Source organism: Sceloporus undulatus, chromosome 2 (assembly GCF_019175285.1).
Source record: "Sceloporus undulatus isolate JIND9_A2432 ecotype Alabama chromosome 2, SceUnd_v1.1, whole genome shotgun sequence".
Classification (NCBI taxonomy): domain Eukaryota; kingdom Metazoa; phylum Chordata; class Lepidosauria; order Squamata; family Phrynosomatidae; genus Sceloporus; species Sceloporus undulatus.
In genome coordinates this window covers 213,822,484-213,842,599 of record NC_056523.1, presented here as the reverse complement: position 1 = coordinate 213,842,599, position 20,116 = coordinate 213,822,484, and the positions used below count along the sequence as shown (strand labels likewise).

The 20,116-nt window shown below is 35.9% G+C and overlaps 1 protein-coding gene across 1 annotated transcript in view; it reads left to right on the top strand.

Moving 5' to 3' along the window:
• DNAH6 (dynein axonemal heavy chain 6) overlaps window positions 1-20,116 on the top strand; it is a 174,208-nt gene that overhangs the window by 29,168 nt on the left and 124,924 nt on the right. Inside the window, exons 13-28 of the mRNA XM_042449592.1 lie at window positions 2,075-2,226; window positions 2,868-3,020; window positions 3,224-3,475; window positions 4,534-4,662; window positions 5,698-5,811; window positions 7,808-7,951; window positions 9,532-9,744; window positions 10,369-10,461; window positions 13,176-13,295; window positions 14,299-14,479; window positions 15,016-15,112; window positions 15,270-15,465; window positions 16,856-17,020; window positions 17,413-17,526; window positions 19,108-19,233; window positions 19,708-19,863. Coding sequence (XP_042305526.1) covers window positions 2,075-2,226; window positions 2,868-3,020; window positions 3,224-3,475; window positions 4,534-4,662; window positions 5,698-5,811; window positions 7,808-7,951; window positions 9,532-9,744; window positions 10,369-10,461; window positions 13,176-13,295; window positions 14,299-14,479; window positions 15,016-15,112; window positions 15,270-15,465; window positions 16,856-17,020; window positions 17,413-17,526; window positions 19,108-19,233; window positions 19,708-19,863 — 2,405 coding nt within the window. The remainder of the gene's footprint in view (window positions 1-2,074; window positions 2,227-2,867; window positions 3,021-3,223; window positions 3,476-4,533; window positions 4,663-5,697; window positions 5,812-7,807; window positions 7,952-9,531; window positions 9,745-10,368; window positions 10,462-13,175; window positions 13,296-14,298; window positions 14,480-15,015; window positions 15,113-15,269; window positions 15,466-16,855; window positions 17,021-17,412; window positions 17,527-19,107; window positions 19,234-19,707; window positions 19,864-20,116) is intronic.

Below are 20,116 nucleotides of genomic sequence, written 5' to 3'. Positions count from 1 at the left end.
GGTGAATGTACCAAGTTGTATTGTTCTTATTTCCTTTTTGCTCATCTCATTTCTCATCTCATTTCTTCTGTCATGGCATATCTTCAAAATGTTCTGAGGGAGAGAAGAGGAGATTGTTCTATTCATTTTAAGACATTTTAAAATATTTTGACAGCATCCTGCATATTGGCCAATGCTGTTCAAAGAGTTGTTTAAGTATTTTAGGTGAAAGGAAAACAATTTTGAACTTCAAGATGTGTGGAATATACTATTTTTTTCCAGAGAGAGCCATAAGATTTTTTTTAGAATTGATATGTTTTTAATCGCTAAGGTACTGTATAATAGAATTTAGGATACAAAAGTTTTACTAAACCCTTTTTCTAATAACCCAATCTCTTTAAGAGTAGCAGACAAGGGTTTTGTTTTAATTGGAGACTGATTGAAACTTTATTTCAAGATGTAGAAGTGTTGAATAAGATTTTGAAAGGTTTTTTTAATGGAAAATTTAAATAAAGGCACTGATGTGAGAATAGTATGGGATGCTAGTAAAGCCTTCCTGAGAGGTCCCCCCCCCTATAAAAACAAAATGTAGAGCTAAAGAAGCGAATGGAAAGAATGCAATAAATTCTAGAAGCAATTAAAAATAAAGAAGAGGAATTAAAAAGAAGTCCATCCAAAACAGGTCCTAAAGAAGAAATAACAATTTTTCAAAAACAGCTGTCTATGAATATAAGCTTTGGAGATTAGGAGAAAAATGAGATCTGCAAAGCAGAAACATTTTGAACATTTAAATAAGCCAGGTAGATGGCTGGCTTGTAAAGGAAATGACCTTCCAGTCAAGATGGTGTTGTGCTGAGCAAAACTCCTGTATGGTGCTGAGGGGACACTCAACAATAAGTGGATTAGGGCAGCCCAGGAATATTGGGGAGTCAGAGTCAAATGGTTTATAAATTAAGAAATGGTAAAGAGAAAAAAATTAATTTTGAAGATCGGAGATGGGAAAGAAAATTTTTCATAAATATTTTTCTTCTCTCATTTAAAAAAAAAACCCAATAGATTCCAGTGAAGAAAATAAATAACTACTTAAATCTGCCAGCTGTTACAGATGTTCAGAGATTGAGATTTAATGCATCTATTACTGTGACTGAAATAGTTGAGGCTATCAAAAGAATAAATACAGGCAAAGCTCTGGGACCGGATGGCTTGTTATAAATGTTTGGAAGATGAATTTCTCTTCCCATTACAGCAAAAGATAAATTCAGTTTTAAAATCTGGGAAGATACCCAACACTGGTGTATTTAAAATCTAACTTTAATACTGAAACAACTCTTTATTAGTACTAGCCAGGATCCAAAGAATAGTTTAAGCGCATGCAGTGCATTTTCACTACTGTTACTGCTCCATATTCATGGGGGTTAAGGGCCCAGGATTCCTATGAAAACAGAAAAACCACAAATATGTTAGTCCCGCTACATGAATGAAGAGGGGTGCTTCAGGTTCTCTCCTGTTAGTTTGCAGGGAGCAGGGGCTCCAATTCAGGACTATTATACTGCTGTCATGAATCCCATTCTAGATAGCTTCCTTCACTGATGGAGTAAAGAATGTTTAATCTTACTGTGAATATTTGTTTTTACCAATGCTTCAAATCATCCAGCTTCATCTAATATGTTGTCTTGCTACTTGGTGTACAAGATGGGGCACTAGGTTGTCAGGCAAGGTTAATTCAAGTTGCTAGGATCTACATGAGTTTTCTGGGTTCTCTCTAATCGTAAACATTGCTTTATTGAAGTTCTTTAGTCTCTAGAGTTGATGCCACTTTTTCAGTATTTCAGCTTCAAGATATTCTGGAGTTAGAAGGGTCTGCCTCTGCATGAAAGAGACAAATCTTGCTTAAATTGCACAAGCCCTGCCTTTAAAAGCAAGTGGGAAAAGAAAAGCAATTCTTGATATCCTCCATACACTAGTGAAAAGAAACATTCCTTTCTGCCAATAAAAGGAGGAAAAAGCTTTTGTTTTTGTTGAAAATATGACACAGCTGGTAAAAATGCCTCTCTAAATGCATAACTGTATTTTATATTCTGTATATAATAAACAGATGTTGGGTTCTTTGCTGCACAACTGGAAAAGTATCACAAACAACACAAAGAAGCTGTGGCCATAGGTCAAAAGAGAAACATAGGCTTGTTTTTCATAGATGTTAAAAAGCTGAAAGACAAATTGATTCCATCACCAAAGCGCTGTTTGGAGGTAAATCTATCATTTGTTTCAATATCAAACTTGGCTGGTCCAATAACTATCAGTTTGTAAGTGGAATTGGACCATGTTAAAATACAGCAGTCATTTCTCTTTCCTTAGATAGTGTTCCAGGTATGGAGAAGTATATTCATATTTTATTTTACAAATGTTAATGGTCTGATAAAAAGCTCTTTATAGAGATATCCAGAGTTTATGGATTATTAAAAACAGATGAGCAAGGATTGCTGTCTATGCTGGGGGAAGGGAGAGGTGGATCAGGGAAAATAGTATAGAAATACAGTAAGGAAGACATTTTGCAGGTGTATTGGGGGACTGTAGTGAATTTGCTTATTATCTTTTTTGTTATTGAATGGAAAAAGCCGTGTCTTTAACCAGAGCCTGGAATCAGTACTGTTCTGGCCTACAGTTCCCATAATGGTCATTGGACATACTGCATGGGAGATTCTGGAAGATGTAGTCCAAAAAAGTAACTTTACAAAGATCTGCATTTAATACACGATAAAAAAATCATATTTTATAAGATGTGTCATCTTGATTTTTTATAAATTGAACAATACCATCTCTTACTAAATGTTCCCTTCTTGTTTCCTTTCCAGTAATGTCAATTCATTTTTTCTCCTTTTTTATTTTAGGTTATTAATGAAATGCTTCCCATTATTGCAAAGAAAAAGGTGACTGCCATTTTAGCTGAGGCAAATGATGCTAAATATAAACTTGAGTTTCTGCCAACTACAACTATGGAATATGTATTTAGCTTAACATTCCTTGACGAAATACAAGACAGGGTAAGTTTAATGTACTGTTCCTATTTGGTAGATTTATCAACTTAGCAAATATATCTCATAGCACTTAATACCACCCATTATAGCAAAGCCTTTTCTTTTTATCTTTACATTGTGAATTTTAAACTATAGATTTAAACTACAATGCAGTAGTTTGCTTTCTGTGTTTTCAAAACAAATGGAAAAATAATTGATTTCATCCCCAGATTGAAACTCTTGACGACGAATCAAAAGTAGTAACACAGATGTATCGGCTTATGGAACTGTATACAGTGCCAGCTCCTCCTGAAGATTTTGCTTTGTTTTCAAGTCTCAAACCATCCATTATTGCTGTTCGAAATGCAATTGACAAAGCTGTGGGCGAAAGAGATGCCAGCATTTTTAGATTCTGTCAACTTTTAGACTTGGACATTCATGAACTAAATGAGGAAGTTAAACTAGTTAAACGTGAAGCTCAGGTATAAAAATAATGATTTTAAATGTTATGTTTTGTAGAACTACCATTATGGATTTCTTTTATAATCACATAGTGATTTCTACTACTGGTTTTTTACACTGTTTACTTAAAGCAACAATCATGCAGAGCCATAGTTCAGTGGCAGAGCACAAATTTGCTCACAGAAGGATGCAGCTTCATGCTCTGGCATCTTCACTTAACAATATCTCTTCAGTAGCAAGTCTTTGAAATATTTGCCTGAGAACAACCAATGCCAATCAGTTTAGATAGCACATTCACTTTGTTCAACCAAAAGGTGTTTCATATGTAAAGTATCCCAAAAATTCTACTGAGTCTCTGGATTTTAGTGTGATTTGGTCAGATTTGACATCGACCATCTTTCTTCTGGTTTTTTTGGCACACCCGTAGTGACATGAAAGTCTTTCTACAAACAATTTTAACAGGAGAGATATTTTGAATTAAGCAAATATTTGACTCATTAGCAATTTGGGTTGTCTCCACCAACATGTTCATGGAAAAGCAAAGTGCTCCTCAAATCCTTCTTTTCCAATTTGAAAAATGGCAGAGGAATTGGCAGAACCATCCATTTGTTTGAAGTATGTTATACTGCCGTTGGTAGTATTTTATGTCACAACCTTCAAAGCAACATGTAACAAATGAGGGAAATGATTAAAAATATGCCTTGAACCTTGTCTTAATAGCTTGTCCCAGCTATGAGGGAAGTGCGTCCCACTTCTAGTACCGGGGGGGGGGGGGGTATTATGTTTATCTGAGGTCTTGCAATGAGGATATCCTCATTATGCATTTTCCTGTTGCTGAGTTCTACTTTAGAGTTAATTGCAGAGACAAGTTGAAGAGTATGTTTTGGACGTCTTTGTAATAGGGATTAAAAATGATGGAGATTGTTTTAAAAATATGGAGGGAACATATTTAATATACATTGTTCTGCATGTGTGATTCAGATCTTAATACTCCACTGGTTTTAATTTTACTAGTTTAACATGCAGTACTTTTATTTAAAAACTAAATATAAAATTAATTTTATTTTGGTTTTAATAGGATCCTCAGATTTTGGATGTAGATGCTGACCAAGACAGAGTGAGACAAGTTTTAGCAGAGATGCAAGAAATTCTAGATGAGCTGCAGAAACGTGCATTCCAGTATAAATCCTATCAGAAGAATTTTAAGGTTTGTTTAGAGCAATGTGTAAGCTTTGTTTATTAAAATCTGCATTATGGTTTTTAAAATCAAGAACATTGCAAGTTATTACTGAACAGCTGGTGTGGTGTTCAAGTACTGGACAAGGTTGGGAGGCCCAGGTTCATGTCTTAATTCTGTTCATCTAAGGTCTTGCCAGTCAAATATCTTGACCTAATTTATTTTTCAGGGTTGTTGTGAGAAAGAAGTCGGAATATCATCTCCTCCTCCTCCTCCTCCTCCTCCTCCTCCTCCTCCCTATTATATTCATTTATATCCCATCTTTTCCCCAATACTGGGACTGAAAACAACTTACAGATTATTAAAGACATCCGGTACAAATGAAAAACATACAAAAACCTCAATGAATGTGTGTGTGTTGTTTAAAAAACAATTTATTGTGTTAAAACTATTTCAAATTAAGGAAAAGATGGACTGTAAAAATCAATAGACCAGCACATCATTAAAAGTACATCACAGTTATTTGCTAAAATTTGTCAGAACAAGAAAGTTTTCTCCTGCTGGTGGAAGAACAGCAAGGAAGGACTCATCCTAGCCTCCCTAGGGAGGGAATTCCTAAGTCTGGAGGACCCATAGACCCCTGGGTAGGTAGGTAGTGGGATAGCGAGAAGAGCCTCTTTCGAGTATATGAGAGCTTGAACAATCTTACATAGGAGGAAATGATACTTCAGTGAGCCTGAACTGACTGTGTAGGGATCTGTGGGTTATAACTAGTACTTTGAATTTTGCCCCAAAACAGGCAGGCATCCAGTGGCACTATTACAACAAGGATCTGCAGCAACAGTAAATAACTAATAATAATGTATACGCTGCTTTCCATATCTAACAGTATTTTGAAGCGGGGGGCAAATTGATCCACTTGTTTTTATTTCACTTCTGCATCTCTCTGCTACAGATAACTATGGACAGGTTAGCAGCTGGATATTTTCTTAAGGAACAAGCATAATAGCTTATTTTGCAATATAAAGTCTCAGAACATGTAAATATTCTGTTTTTCCTTGAAAGGTGGAAGTGACAAAATTTGAGGCTCTGGAGGAAGTTTGTGCAGAGCTGAAACTGAAACAACTGTTATGGGATTCTCTTTGTGAATGGGCAATACTTGAAGAAGATTGGATGGAGGTAAATTACATATGTCGTTCTTTAAATTATGGCATCTAAAGCACCAGAGCTACAATTATTTTACAGAGAGATAAATTATGTGTTGGCAATTTCTAAGGCGTTACATTGTCCTATTCTTTGGCAATTACCCTTTTTCTTGCACAACATGAATGCTAAGAAAAGAGTATAAAGGAGAAGCTGATATGACTGTCAAGTTTTACTCATGACTCCTCTGATATACCGAGGGGCCATTCATACTATGGAAATAAACTGGTGTGGAACTGGACATTATTGGATTTGTCATATGGCCAACACTGCTACCCCTAGATGTTCTCAGGAAGGGAAACAGTTGAGCAGCAGACTGCACAATAAAGCAGCAGAATCCCTAATGTGTCCTGACCACTCACTCTCAAAATACGTACATTCAAACCCTGGACCACCTGGTGAGGGAAGTGGAATCCCAACTGACCATTGCAAATCCATCTTCATGACCATTAGATTTGTCTGCTGTTGGACAGAGACAAACACTAGTAGGCAAAACCTACATTATCACCATCTCCCCATAACATCCAGCCAGTTCTCTGTGATATATCAGGTCAGCATACTAATCTAAAATGGCAATTGTTTTGCCAATCATTATTGTTATTAATTGCCATCATGTCAACTTTGACTTACGGCGACGCTGTGAAAGAGAGACCTTCAAATCAACTTATCATCAAAAGCCTTGCTCAGGTCTTGTAGATTCATGAGTCTATATGTCTAAAGTGATCTTTCCCCTTTTCCTACTGTCTTCTACCTTACCAAGCGTTATTGTCTCTTCTAGTGAATCATATCTAATGATATGTCTAAAGTTTTATTATAGCAGCTGCAAAGCTTGAATCATGGTTGTCCTGACAAATTGTTTTTTTCCCTCTGCTGATGAACAGAAAATGGCAGCTCCCATTTGAGCTGCACATTACCCAAAGCCAGCCAAGCAGTTTTGACATATGAAGTATCATATCTCAGGAGCAACTTTCCTTAGCAGCCAAAAAGAAGAAATGACAATTTCTTTTAACAATTTACTGCTCATTTATGCACCCCCAAATCTGCATCTTAAGGTATTTTCCTTCAGCTTCCTAATGGTAGAGCTGCCATCTACTAAATGCATGATGTTAAAGAACTACCAAGAAGAAAGAGTGGGCCATAAGGACAACACACTGTAGCAGCACTGCTCCAGTCCTCATATATTACAAAGTGTGGGAACTGTATCTAATGTACTTTGGAATACTTTCAAAATGTTATCACAGATGTACTCTTATATCCCCATGCCCTGTATATTATAGATGAATTTGCAAATCTATCATCCTTTTCAGAATTAACATGCTGTAATATTTTTAGCTTAAATATTCAAATTTCTACTTGTAGGACAATTCAGTTCTCTCTTAATTTGTATGCTGACTTTAGGTCCAGTGATTTAGATTCAGGAAAGCAGATTTTACCTCTTGCTTTTCATTACAGCTCCTTTACCCACTGAAAATCCACTCCATGTTATCAGATCAGCAAGAATGTAGGGAGGCAAGAAGAAGAAGCTGGCATGGAAAATGGCTGGAAATTAGGGGCCTCACCTCCATTGCACTGGAAGAAATGCCATTGCCTCTTTTAGGGATTTTGGATGACAGGCTTTGTGTTTGTGTTTTGTTTTGCCTATTCAAATGTGACGAGAATCTTTCATATGCTTATATGGGCTTTTATGGGATCTTTGAATGTGAATTTGTTTCTAAGTAGATGTGGCTATTGCTCTGAAGATGCAAAGGCATATAAACTTAGTGAAGTATGTTTTACTGAATACAGTCAGACTTACTTCTCAGCATGTGTAGCAATTTTGTGATTACAGTAGAGCTAAGTATGCTTTTTGGTCCCTGTTCTGGTCAGTATGGATCTTGTTTTTACACTTTTGTTTTAAATTATATTTTACATTTAATTCATTAAGAGAGATTTCTTCATAAACATGATAATTTCATTTGTTTGTTTTCCACAGTGTAAATTTGATAGCTTGGATACTGAATCATTGAATTCTCAAGTTTCCAAGTATGCTAAATTTGTGAATCAGCTGGAAAAAGGTTTGCCACCTAATAGTATTGTACCGCAGCTCAAGGAGAAGGTGGAAAGAATGAAAGAAAAGGTACAAGTGATTGCTTAAAGGCTAGAGATGTATTTCATGGGCAAAAAATCCAATCATTCCCCACAACTAATTAGGGAAGTAAATTCCCAACTGTTCCATCTTCCCATGTAAGGATGAATATTTGCTAGTTTTCTCCCTGATGCAGGAGAAACAACTATTTATGCACAGTATTTTCCTCATATTTAATTTGTCCAGAGTAGTGCAGAGCATTATTCTGCTTGCCATACAGTATTGTTTTACACAGAGAGAGAGAGAGAGAAAAAGAGAGAGAGAGATTGAGGTGTGGGGGGAGGATTTAACTTCTGTCCTGACTGTTGGGTACTCTCATAGATTGCATGGGGGAAGAATAAAGGGGGTTGTATTGCTGCTCAGAATTAAAAGCAACAGATACACACAGGTTCACATGCTATTATGATCACTAACTTTCAAGAAGTCCCTTATCAGTAGTTAGGGTAAAAAAAACTTATTACATCTTCCCTTGTTTTTTGTTTTTCTTTTATTTAAGCATCCACAGATTTTGTTATCCACAGGGGAGCCCTAGCAGATCCCAAAGACCCACTGTATTACTTAATGTCCCTTATATGATATTATATTTATGTTTCTACTACATATGCACTCTGTTTGTCCAATAAAATAATAATTCACCAAAATATTATGAAGAGCTTCTTAACAGCAAGAGCTGTTTTACAATGGATTGTGTTCTCTCAGAGTATGCTGGAGTCACCTTCTTTGGAAGTTTTAAAAGAGTGGCTGGATGGCCATCTGTCAGGGGTGCTCTGGTGGTATATTCCTGCACAGCAAGTGGTTATACTGGATGGACTTGTAGCCTCTTCCAATTATATGAACGGGAGGAATTTCTCTTAAATTCAAATGAAAAGAAAGTGGGGCCAGAACGCATTCACTTAAAGTTGCTAGTTTTGCGCAATTACCTGAATATGCATTGCATTCGAACTGGCTCCCCATTGCCCGAAAATAGCACGCCATTGCCTGAATTTGCGTGTGGTAGTCTATTACGCCATAACATGAAACCACATGATTGTGTTTGTACTGACTTCCCATTGCCCGAATTTGCGTGTGGCAAAAACGTTAAACCCCATGGTTGCATTCAGATTGCCATTGGATTATACTTCCAATTCCCCTTGTTTGATAAACTCCATAGTTTACTGAAGGGGTAATAATAGTTTGTCTTGAAATGTCTGATACTACTTTGCAAGTAGCCCCTCTAGGCCAGATGCTTTACCTGTCTTCATATTTGCTTTCACCTCCATTATTTCTTCCACTGTTATTGGTTTGTCAAGTTTTTTCTTTTGTTCTTCAGATATTACTGGAAGGTTTTGCCCTCTTAAATAACTTAAATAGTCTTCATATCTTGCCTTGTCCCTAGATTAGTTCTTCACAAAATAATTAAGGTAGATCACCATGCAAGAAAAATCTCTGCAACTCCCACAAGGGACTGCTTATATGACATGTGTTATCATTACACTTAAGAATAATAGTCAGTTTATTGACAAACTGCTCATTTCTTAGGGAAGAGTTTAAGTTAATCACTAACTGTATACGTATATATCTTACTCTTTCAGGTTCCTGTTATCATAGACCTTAGAAATCCTTGTTTGAAGCCCAGGCACTGGGCAATTCTGGAACAAATAGTTGGTGCACAGTTAGTGGACCTGGAAAATCCATTAACCTTGGAGAGACTTGTCGATATTTGTGCTTTTGACTACTCTCAGGAGATTCAAGATGTTTCTGGACAAGCTTCAGGAGAAGCATCCCTGGAAGCAATTCTCAAAAAGGTACTTTTGGACAGCATTTACATTTTTATAAAAACGTCTTGAACTGGTGATAAGAAATTGTATTTACTGCATTGAAGTTTCTGTTCTAAGAACACTTACTGAACGTACTGGACCCTAACAAGCTGTGATAAAAATGCAAAGGGTAAAGACTGAAATCCTAAGAAATTGGAGAAGATTGTTTCCAATTAATTATGTTGAGGAGTGTACTGTTTGAGTAAGGAGAATGACTGCATTTTGGTGAATATGGATGGGTTAATGTTCAGGAAACCAGACTGTCTTGGTTAGAGTATGGTTTAATCCATTATATTGATTTTCACCTCAGATGGGCAAACTAATATTGACAAATCTATAAGAAGAATAGTATTAGAACGAAAATCAAGGTTAGTAAAATGAAAAAAAAATCTGCGCTTCCTTCCATTTTGTTAAAACTTGTAATAAACTTTGTTTGTTTTAGGAATATCAAAGAAATATTTCTTTAATATGAATTGAAAATACCTTTGTGTTTGAAAGTCTGTTTGCTGAAAATTGCAAATATTAACTTATATATGTATAATAATTCAGTTTATCAAACCTATTTTTAGTTTTGCATGCTGTTTTTTAAATGATTGATCGTTTTCCCACCAGGTGGAAGATGCATGGAAAACAACAGAATTCATTGTTCTTCCACACCGTGATTCAAAAGATGTTTATATCCTTGGTGGCACAGATGACATTCAGGTTAGGAACTGCTTTAAATACTAATATGATAGGTTTAAATAAAAGTTTGTTGCTGTACAAAATTCTTTCAGTGGTTCACTTTCATATGACAGAGGAATTCTTAAATGTATAGTTCAAATTTTGAGTAGCCTTTTATTTTACATTCCAAATGATGATAAAGTTTTGTAAAGATAAATAACTGTATACCAAACTCAGGATTCTCCATGCTATTGTAATTCCTATTTTCACGTATGGTTGTGAAAGCTGGACAGTGAAAAAGTGTAAGAAATTATTAGTATATGTTGTCCAAAGCACAGCATGCCCCAGTGAGACTGTAAACAAGACTTACTTTATTGTTACAAAGAAATCCATCTAAATTAGGAAAGTAGATAGTCAGAAGAAAATTGTCATATTAAAATGCCTGTCGTATGAAAATGTTTGGTACAAAAATCCATAGAGCTGACTCCTATGTATGAGGGCATGTGGGGGACAGCATCCTGATGGATGCTCACTTCTTTGAAGAGTGAACAAGAACAAAGGTTGTAAAACTTCACATTTACTTTTAAGTTAGAAAGGGGAGTGGGAAAAAGAAGTGACTTCTTTAACCAGGAATTACACTGACCAAGAATCAAAACAGACAGTTAAGGAAGTTCCCTCTCTACCCCTGATTACTAAAGAAACAAGCACTGATTCTTTCTTCTCTTCCAACAACAACAACAAACTGATAGGAAGAGTATCATCTCATTTGAAATGTGGTACTGAGGGAGAGTTCTGTGGACACCTTGAACTGCCAAAAGGAGAAATAAATAGGTCTTAGAGCAAATCAACCCTAGAAGCCAAGATAATTAAACTGAGACTGTTGTACTTTGGAGGTGATTCATTAGAAAAGACAGTGATGCTTGGTCAGGTAGAAGGCAGTAGGAAATGGAGGAAACAGATGGATGGACTCAATCAAGGAAGCCACCACCCTGAGTTTACAAGACCTGAGCAGGGCTGTTGATGACAAGGTGACTTGGAGGTCTCTCATTCATAGCTTTGCTATAAGTTAGAGTTAACATGATGGCAATTAACAGCAAAAAAATTCTGTACAGCTTTCCCTTAATGTATATTTTAGTAAAATCATTTCTTCAGTCCTCTTCCGTGACCTTTCATGTTATGAAACTCAGTTTGTTCAAACCATCCCTTCTTAAGCCATGTTTATTATTCATGAACAAAGCAAGTTTTTCTGTTTTTACATAAAGAGAGGAAGGTGGAGAAACTATCACTCCTACTCTGTCTTTCTTCACTGTGCTTGATAACTTCTTTCTAACTCAATTCACATCCAGCCAGATCTGGGCCCCATTCACACTACAAAAATAATCCAGAATGAATCTGGGTTATTTCCTTGGTGTTCACCAAATGCACTTGGTGCACTTTGGGGGTGGGGGGTAGGGCTACAAAAAAGCCACTTAACCCGGGATAAGATCTTCATTGAGCCACATCTTTGGCAATGTGAAAAAGCTACTGAATAGATTTGGACTGCTTTGTCTTGTTCAAGGAATGGAGGTGGCACCATCTCATTGCAGAATGATGGCATGCATGAACAACACAAGGGTTAAAATGACTTGAAGAGATTTGGGAACACAAAACATAATGGGAACAATGGTCCCAATATGTATCAGCATGGCAATCTGCAACTCCTCGGGACAAAAAACTGAGTATGAATGCTTCCCTGATCTGACAAAAAAGTGCCTGCAATTACAGCAATAAAACAATAAAGTTATAGTGTTCATGCATGAATACTTATTTTCTTTTTAAAATGACCCACCCACTGTGTGAATGGGAAAGATAAGAGACATAAATGCATATGATGGACCCATTTTAAATCAATGGGACAGATTTAGACGTTGCTTAATACAAGCATAGAATTTTATTTAATATTTTTCTAATTGCAAAAAACTGAACAGTCCAGAGCAGAATCTGCCACATAGCCATATAGAGTCAATGGCTCTCCATATAGAGATGAAAACATTTACATGCACTAACCATTTTACAAGACCGGTTTTGCTTCCTAGAATTTGGAAAAGATTTCAGATCTTGGAGTTATTTGGTAAAAGAACATTTCAATTAATTATTCCAAGGACTGATGATTCTAAAGAGTTAAACACATGCCTATTTAATATTGTGCAGTAATTTGTGTACTGAATTTGTGAAAACTATTTGTGAAAATAATATTATATCAAAAATGGCCTTTTCTTCTCATAGGAAACATTACTTTTTACTCACTGAATGATATTATATGCCATCCTGTATTATATGCTGCTGTGTAAGTCTAGAAGGGTGGGGTATTTCTAAGAATAAAACAAAAATACATTATACTGTATATTTATTTGTGAATTTTAAAAAGCACTTGTTTTAAGGTTTAAATATTATGCAAACAATGCAGAATACTTTAAACAACTAATTGACTGATGGATAAATTAAAAGGCTAATGATTATTAACCAAAGAATATTTAATTGATACCTAGCCCTAGATATTCAGTGAGGCAAATCTGTCATTATTGCTGCCTTGAATGGACCATTGAAATAAATGCAACAAGATAAACTATTTAAATTCCCTTAATTTTAGTGAGTCTTCATCCCTCTAATGTTTACTTAACTAAAAATTATGTCTTAGCATACTTTAATCAGTGTATCATTTATTGTTGGAAATTCAGCCGTCAAATTTCTGAATGCTGTTTTACATTTTCTTCAAGGTTATTCTAGATGACAGTTCTATTAATGTAGCAACAATTGCCTCTTCACGATATGTAGGCCCTCTCAAGGCCCGAGTTGATGAGTGGCAAAAACAACTGTCTTTATTCAGTCAGACATTAGTGAGTATTGCATTATGAATGCATTCTTTTTGCCTTGGTGTTTGTTTTATAAGAGAGAGAACATAAAAAACCTAACCTAGCTTGACTTAAATGGTTTCTAGCAATTGCAATTTTGTGTTGGTTGCAGATTGGCATGTTTGCAGCAGTGCACTGCTATAGGATTCACTTACCTTGAGGTTCTTTTGACTTTCTATTTGAGAAAAATAACTAAGAAATCTCATTAACCTTAGAATAAGAATTAGGTACTTAACTTTATGTATCTCAGAATATTTCAGTAGAAATGTCAACGGACTGACGTTTCCAATTTAAGAAAACACAATATTTTTTTGGCAAGGTAATGTTTCCATTTTAGTTGCGTTATAGTTATATAAGTAGAAAGTGTCTCTGATGACTATATAATCCATTCCTTTCTAAAGTGGTACAGTATAACTGATTCTTTAATGTATTGAAGAATGTAGGTATGGCACTGGCAATTTTTCAAGAGGACACTGCATTATTTAGTTACATGAAAGGCACAAAAGAATATGAAAGAACTAGGAGAGTTTATGTTAAAGTAGCAACAGTAGTGCAGCACAGATGTGCATGGTTATGCGTTTTGGAGGGAAATCACCCCAGTGATACAACATGTGAAGCATTATATTGTATTTCCCATTCTCTTGAAAAGCTGTGGAATAAGCCCGGGTTTCATACAGGCTGCATACAGGCCATGGGAGAATGCAATAAAATCCATCATTGACAGTTAAATGCGCATGTTTCACATTATTATTATTATTATTATTATTATTATTATTATTATTATTATTACATCAGGATAAATAGTGTGCGATAATCTCCAAAGCCTCAGGCATCAGCAACTTCATTTACTTGATTTTCATACAGTAGTATTTTTGAGACACTGAAGACAGTCACTTGACAATCACAGCAATAAATAATAAAACAGTTTAAAGAACACAACCCTTTAATCTTACTTAGAAGACTGGGCATTTTTTGTTTTGTTTTCTAGGATGAATGGCTGACATGCCAGAGAAACTGGCTCTATCTAGAAAGTATTTTCAGTGCTCCTGATATTCAGCGACAGCTGCCAGCAGAAGCCAAGATGTTCTTGCAGGTGGACAAATCCTGGAAGGAAGTTATGAGAAAAGTTAATCGGCTCCCTAATGCACTCCGAGCAGCTACTCAGCCTGGTAAACATATGTCCAAAACATGTATTTTTTGCATGAAAACATGACACATTTGCCTGAAAAATCAGGTGACATATACTGTATCGTAAACATACTAGTCTGCTAAAAAGAGGTCTGTGTTGCTTTGCCTGCATTCTCCTTTTTCTTAGATAGTGTAATTTTCATACTCTTCTTTTCTTGTCTCATTTTAATGATGATCATGTATTTATTTCCTTGTATGTTTTATCCCTGTCATTTTCTCCAGGGTTGAATGTTCCCAATATTAGTGGGACCAAAATGCTGGTCACATCACATGATTATATTTTGTTGAGTTAGAAACTTCTATGCTTATCTATGTGAACATGATGCACTGACCCAAGAACTTTTCTATGCTCCTTGTGTTTCAAGTTTAATTTCACTTTTTGGAAAGGCTCAAAGTATGGTGTATAAAATTTGAAGGTTTACTTTTTGTTGCAAACCATCTTACTGCCTTTTTATATTCACATATGCATGCTTTTTTGCGTTGGAACTTGATGAATTATTTCTGTTCTCCGACATAGGCCTTTTAGAGACCTTTCAGAATAATAATGCACTTCTTGATCAAATTCAGAAATGTCTGGAGGCCTACTTGGAGTCCAAAAGAGTTATCTTCCCTAGGTGAGTTAAGACTTTGTAAGAATGTAATTAAGCCATCTACACTATGGATTCAGCATAATATAGTGGTTTGCTGCACTTTCTGTATAAAACAGATTTTGAAATCGATCATATGATGAACTTCTAAGTTCCTTTTTAATACTTTCAATGTTATTTACAGATTTTACTTTTTATCAAATGATGAGCTCTTGGAGATTTTGGCTCAGACTCGCAATCCTCAAGCAGTTCAGCCTCATTTAAGGAAATGTTTTGATTCAATCTCTAAACTAGAATTTGCTTATATGGCTCCAGCTGAAGGAGAAGAAAAGGTTCTCACCAATGACATTTTAGCAATGTTGTCCCCTGAAGGCGAGAAGGTAAGAAATAATTTAATTCTAGCAAAATGCCCCTTATGTGTCATTTGTGTATTCGTATGTTGTTGTTGTTGTTGTTGGTACTGGTATGTTGTAAACTGTAAGTTCCCCTAAGTGGATAGGAGATACTGTTGTTATACCTCTCTTTATAGACACATTGTACACTTCTGTGAGTATGTCAGTATTTCCCAAGAAACCAGAATAAGAAATGGAAGGTGTTTTTTCCTGTCAGTGCAATGTTCTCTCCTAAATTCAACATTTTAGTTTTTCTCTTAGAAGAGAATGGCAGTTATTCACTCATGCTAGAGAAAATAAGTAAACCTGCTTTCTGGTTTTGATGACCTAGTTTTTGAAAATTAAGTCTAGTGCTCTCTGTACTGCCTACTTCTTTTCATATTTACAGTTTAGGAGAACCGTGTGATGGGCTTTGCAGCCCTTCTGTAGTTTGCACAAACTACCAAAAGTGCAAAAATAAAATAAAATAAAAATGAAGCCAACAAAACTAGAATTTCACTTCTAGGTTTTCAAAAATTAAAAAAAATAGTTTCAAATTTCAAAAATGTTGACATTTCAAACATTTCAAAAACACTGCAGGATGGCCTGGCAATGTATTTTAAGTGTGAATTGCTATTACTACAGGCTTTCAAGAGTGACAGTTCACCTCTCCCCCTCCTTTTATTTTGGAAAGAAAAAGAACAGTCTATAAGTATCTGGGGGAGTTGGGAGGGTTGTGTGTGGCCCTGGGTTTGCACTTTATCTTCCCCTGTCCTAATTCCATACTAGATCTAATTTCCTGGTCACATCAGATTGTGACATAGTATAGAGGAGTAGACCAGCTGAGGAAAACTAGCTACTAGATGATAATGTGTTTCCTCAAAATAATCATACTTCTATAGAGAATCAGAAAAATCAGAAATACCTATTTAAAATGTGTCCATGTATGTGGAACATTTGAAGGGATTCCTCACTGACAATGAGGAACATTGTCTGAACAATGGGAGGAACAATCCACACACACATTGGTTATTTATTCTCTGAATCCAGCATATGGAAGCACAAGTCCAAAAGTAAATAGAGAAGAGGGATATTGTGATATTGATAGCCACGTAAAAAATAAGGAGTTGAAAGGAAAACATTGAGGTATAAGATGCAATAAATACATTATTTAAAAAGAGTTATCTGAAATAGCTCTAATGTTGGAAGAACAGGATTGAAAAAAACTGAAGAATGGGGAGAGCAGAAAATAGATAAAATGATTGCGAATCATGGGAAATAGTTCACATGACTGTGGATTGCTTCCTTGCATTTATACACTGATTTCTAACTTTTATGCCATAGTGACATCTATATGATTGATAACATAACTGTTAACCAGCATTACTTCCTTTATTAGGTCAATTTAGGAAAAGGACTTAAGGCTAGAGGAAATGTTGAAGACTGGCTTGGTAAAGTTGAAGAAGCAATGTTCACTTCCCTTAGACGCCTGAGTAAAGCTGCCATCGCTGATTACCAGACCAAAGAGAGAGTAGAGTGGGTTGTTGCCGGACATCCTTCCCAGGTAACTACACTTATATACTGCTTTGTATTTGCAAGCACTTTGTAATTTTACCTTGGTGCCAAAGACAACATATCTCCATATTAAGGAATATAATTTCTCAAATATACTCCATTTATTGTTTATCTGATTCTGTTGCAGCTGCTTATACTGAACCAGTTAGGAACCTTTTTAGATAGGTGATAAGGCCCTTCTGCACAAGCCTTTTGAAATGATGGAAACAAGATTGTTGTTACACAAGGAAGAGGGCTCATGCAGCAGAAATTCTCAACTGAATTATGTAATGAAAACTACATGTTGTTAATAAAAGCCAATGTCAGTTCCAGTCCCAAATGTCCCTTCCTTTAGAATCAAAGAATCATAGGCTTGGATTCTGCCTTGTTTTCTTTATACAGGTTGTGCTGACCATTTCTCAGCTTATGTGGTGCCGTGATCTGACTCTGTGTTTAGAAGGAGATTTTCAAGATCATTTAGAAGCTTTAGAAGAATTTGAAGAGGAAAACTTTGAAGTCAGTATTAATGCCTTTTAATACTTTTTAAGAAGCCTTGGGCCTCATAAGAGGTGATACAGTTTTTAAATACCAATTTTTACATATCTTAAAAAACCAGAATGAACTAACCTAGGCTGCTGCCACATTGCAGAATTAGTGCAGTTTGACACCACTTTAACTGTTATTTATTAAATATATTATATATTAAAATGTTATTTAACTGTTATTCCTCCTATGGAGTCCTGGGATTTGGGCAATTAGTGGGTAACAGCCCCATGGCTGTTAAGCTGTGGGATGCTTCAGAGTGCTATATTTCCCCCCATGCTTTTCACCATGTATATGAAGCTGTTATGTGAGGTCATTAGGAGCTGTTTCTTCCTAGCAATAGCAATAGAATGTACATTTCCATACCAGTTATCAGTGAACTAACACTCCCTAAGCCGTTTACAATGTGTAAGCTAATTGCCCGCAACAAGCTGGGTACTCAGTTTAGCAGCCTACAGAGGGATGCAATGCTGAGTGGTCCTTGGACCCTTGGGATTGAACTTACTTGTGGCTGTGAGTGGCTGCAGTACCAGCATTTAATCACTGCACAATCAGTGTAAACTGCTTAGAGAGTGTGGAGTTCACTATGAAAAGTGCTATTGCTAGTGCTAACAGGGGCTGTCCAGTTGCTGGATGCTGTAATTGACTGGATGAGGGCTAGTAAATTGAAACTGAATCCTAATAAAATGGCATCTCTGTGGATTGGTGGTTCTTGAGAACAGGTGGAATTAGGTAAACATCCTGTCCTTAATGAGGTTGCACTCCCCTGAAAGAGCAGATGCATACCTTTTTCTGCATCTGAACTAGAACTCATAAAAACAACAACTGACTTTACCTTAATGCATCTTACATCACTGACTGTATGGGATTGTAATCTGTTTCATCCTTTGAGCAGGTGGTGGCATCAATGCTCTTTTAGCAGAAATTTGTAGAGTTGCTCAATGGTTGAGAGTCAGCATATTTGCTAGATTTTGCTATTTATCTCTTTGCTGCAACAGGAATGGATTCCGATAGATGGGTTTTACAAGCAGTAGTTGCTTTTGAATAGAAATTAATCACATACTCACCCTTATTAGAAATTCTCTCAGATGCTTTCCAGAGCATGTCCCAGAAGAGAGTACAAAGGTACTTACTATAAAGAGACCTTCTGTGGAGGAAAGCATGTAGCCCACCCTTAAGGTACTTGATGGCAGCCTAGATCTTTTTTCACAGTAGACGTACTTCTTAGGGAAGAGAATTCCTTGATGTCCTTTCCCTCACCACCTCCTTACTGTGCATACTGTACTCCTGACCATCTCATTCTTCAGAAAGTGATCTAAGCATGGTTATAGGTGGAACTGGTGTTGGAGTTAGAGGGCAATTACTTTTGTTTGCATGATGTCCTTTCACCTCTACTGAACAGTAAATGGAAAATAATAGGCTCTTTCAGATGTCTTCCTTTTACCTCTCCAACAGTTATACCAATGCTAAGTACCAATTTACCCCTTTAAAATATTACTACATTGAGTAAAATAAGAAAATATTTCTAATATTTTTTTCCTTCTCATTTTACAGAGGTTAAATGCATTGGCTTCACTAGTTCGTGGCAGCCTTCCCAAGTTGCACAGAAATATCATAACAGCACTGATAACTATTGATGTACATGCAAGAGATATTGTAACTGAACTTGTAGGGCAAAAGGTACTTACCGTATATACTTGACTATAAGTTGACCTCATGTATAAGTCAAAGGCAGGTTTTGGGACCAAATTATGGATTTTGATGTGACCTGTGGATAAGTCAAGGTTAAAATTTAGGGGCATGTAACAAAGGATCTTAAGGATGAAGCAAACAATGGCAAAGAACTTACAAAGTTCCAGCAGGCCTAACTTTTTGCACTCAAGACTAAAGACAGGATGGATGAGAGAGCAGGAGGGGGTGGTCAGTGGTTCCATAACAAATTACACTCTTGCTTTTCACCAGGGGAATGGTCCCTTTTTAATAAGAGTCAAAGTACAGTATATGGATAAGTTGATTTAGGTTTTTTGGATTAATTTTTTGACAAAATTTCTAGATCAGTATATACAGTATTTATTTATTTATTTATTTAATGTAAATATTTGTTGATTTACAATGTTATAATATCTATCTATCTATCTATCTATTTTTATAAAGGTAGATACTGTTGATAATTTTGATTGGCAAAGGCAATTGCGTTATTATTGGGACCTCGATCTGGATAACTGTGTGGCTAGAATGGCTTTATCCCAGTATACGTATGGCTATGAATACTTGGGGGCATGCCCCAGATTAGTGATAACTCCACTCACGGTAAGACTTTGACTTCATCTGCGTGAATATACTTAGAGATACAAGAGAGAGTTTATATAGTAGAGGTAATAGTCATAGCTGTTGTTATATTTATTTATATCCTGCCTTTTTCATGGCTTGTGATTCAAATATTACAAGTTAAAATGGATAAAGTTGAAAAATTCACATTATTCAATACTGGAACAGTTAATTAATCCAACAATAATATTAAAAGCAATTAAAAACATGACCATTAAAAGAAAACATAAAGTTG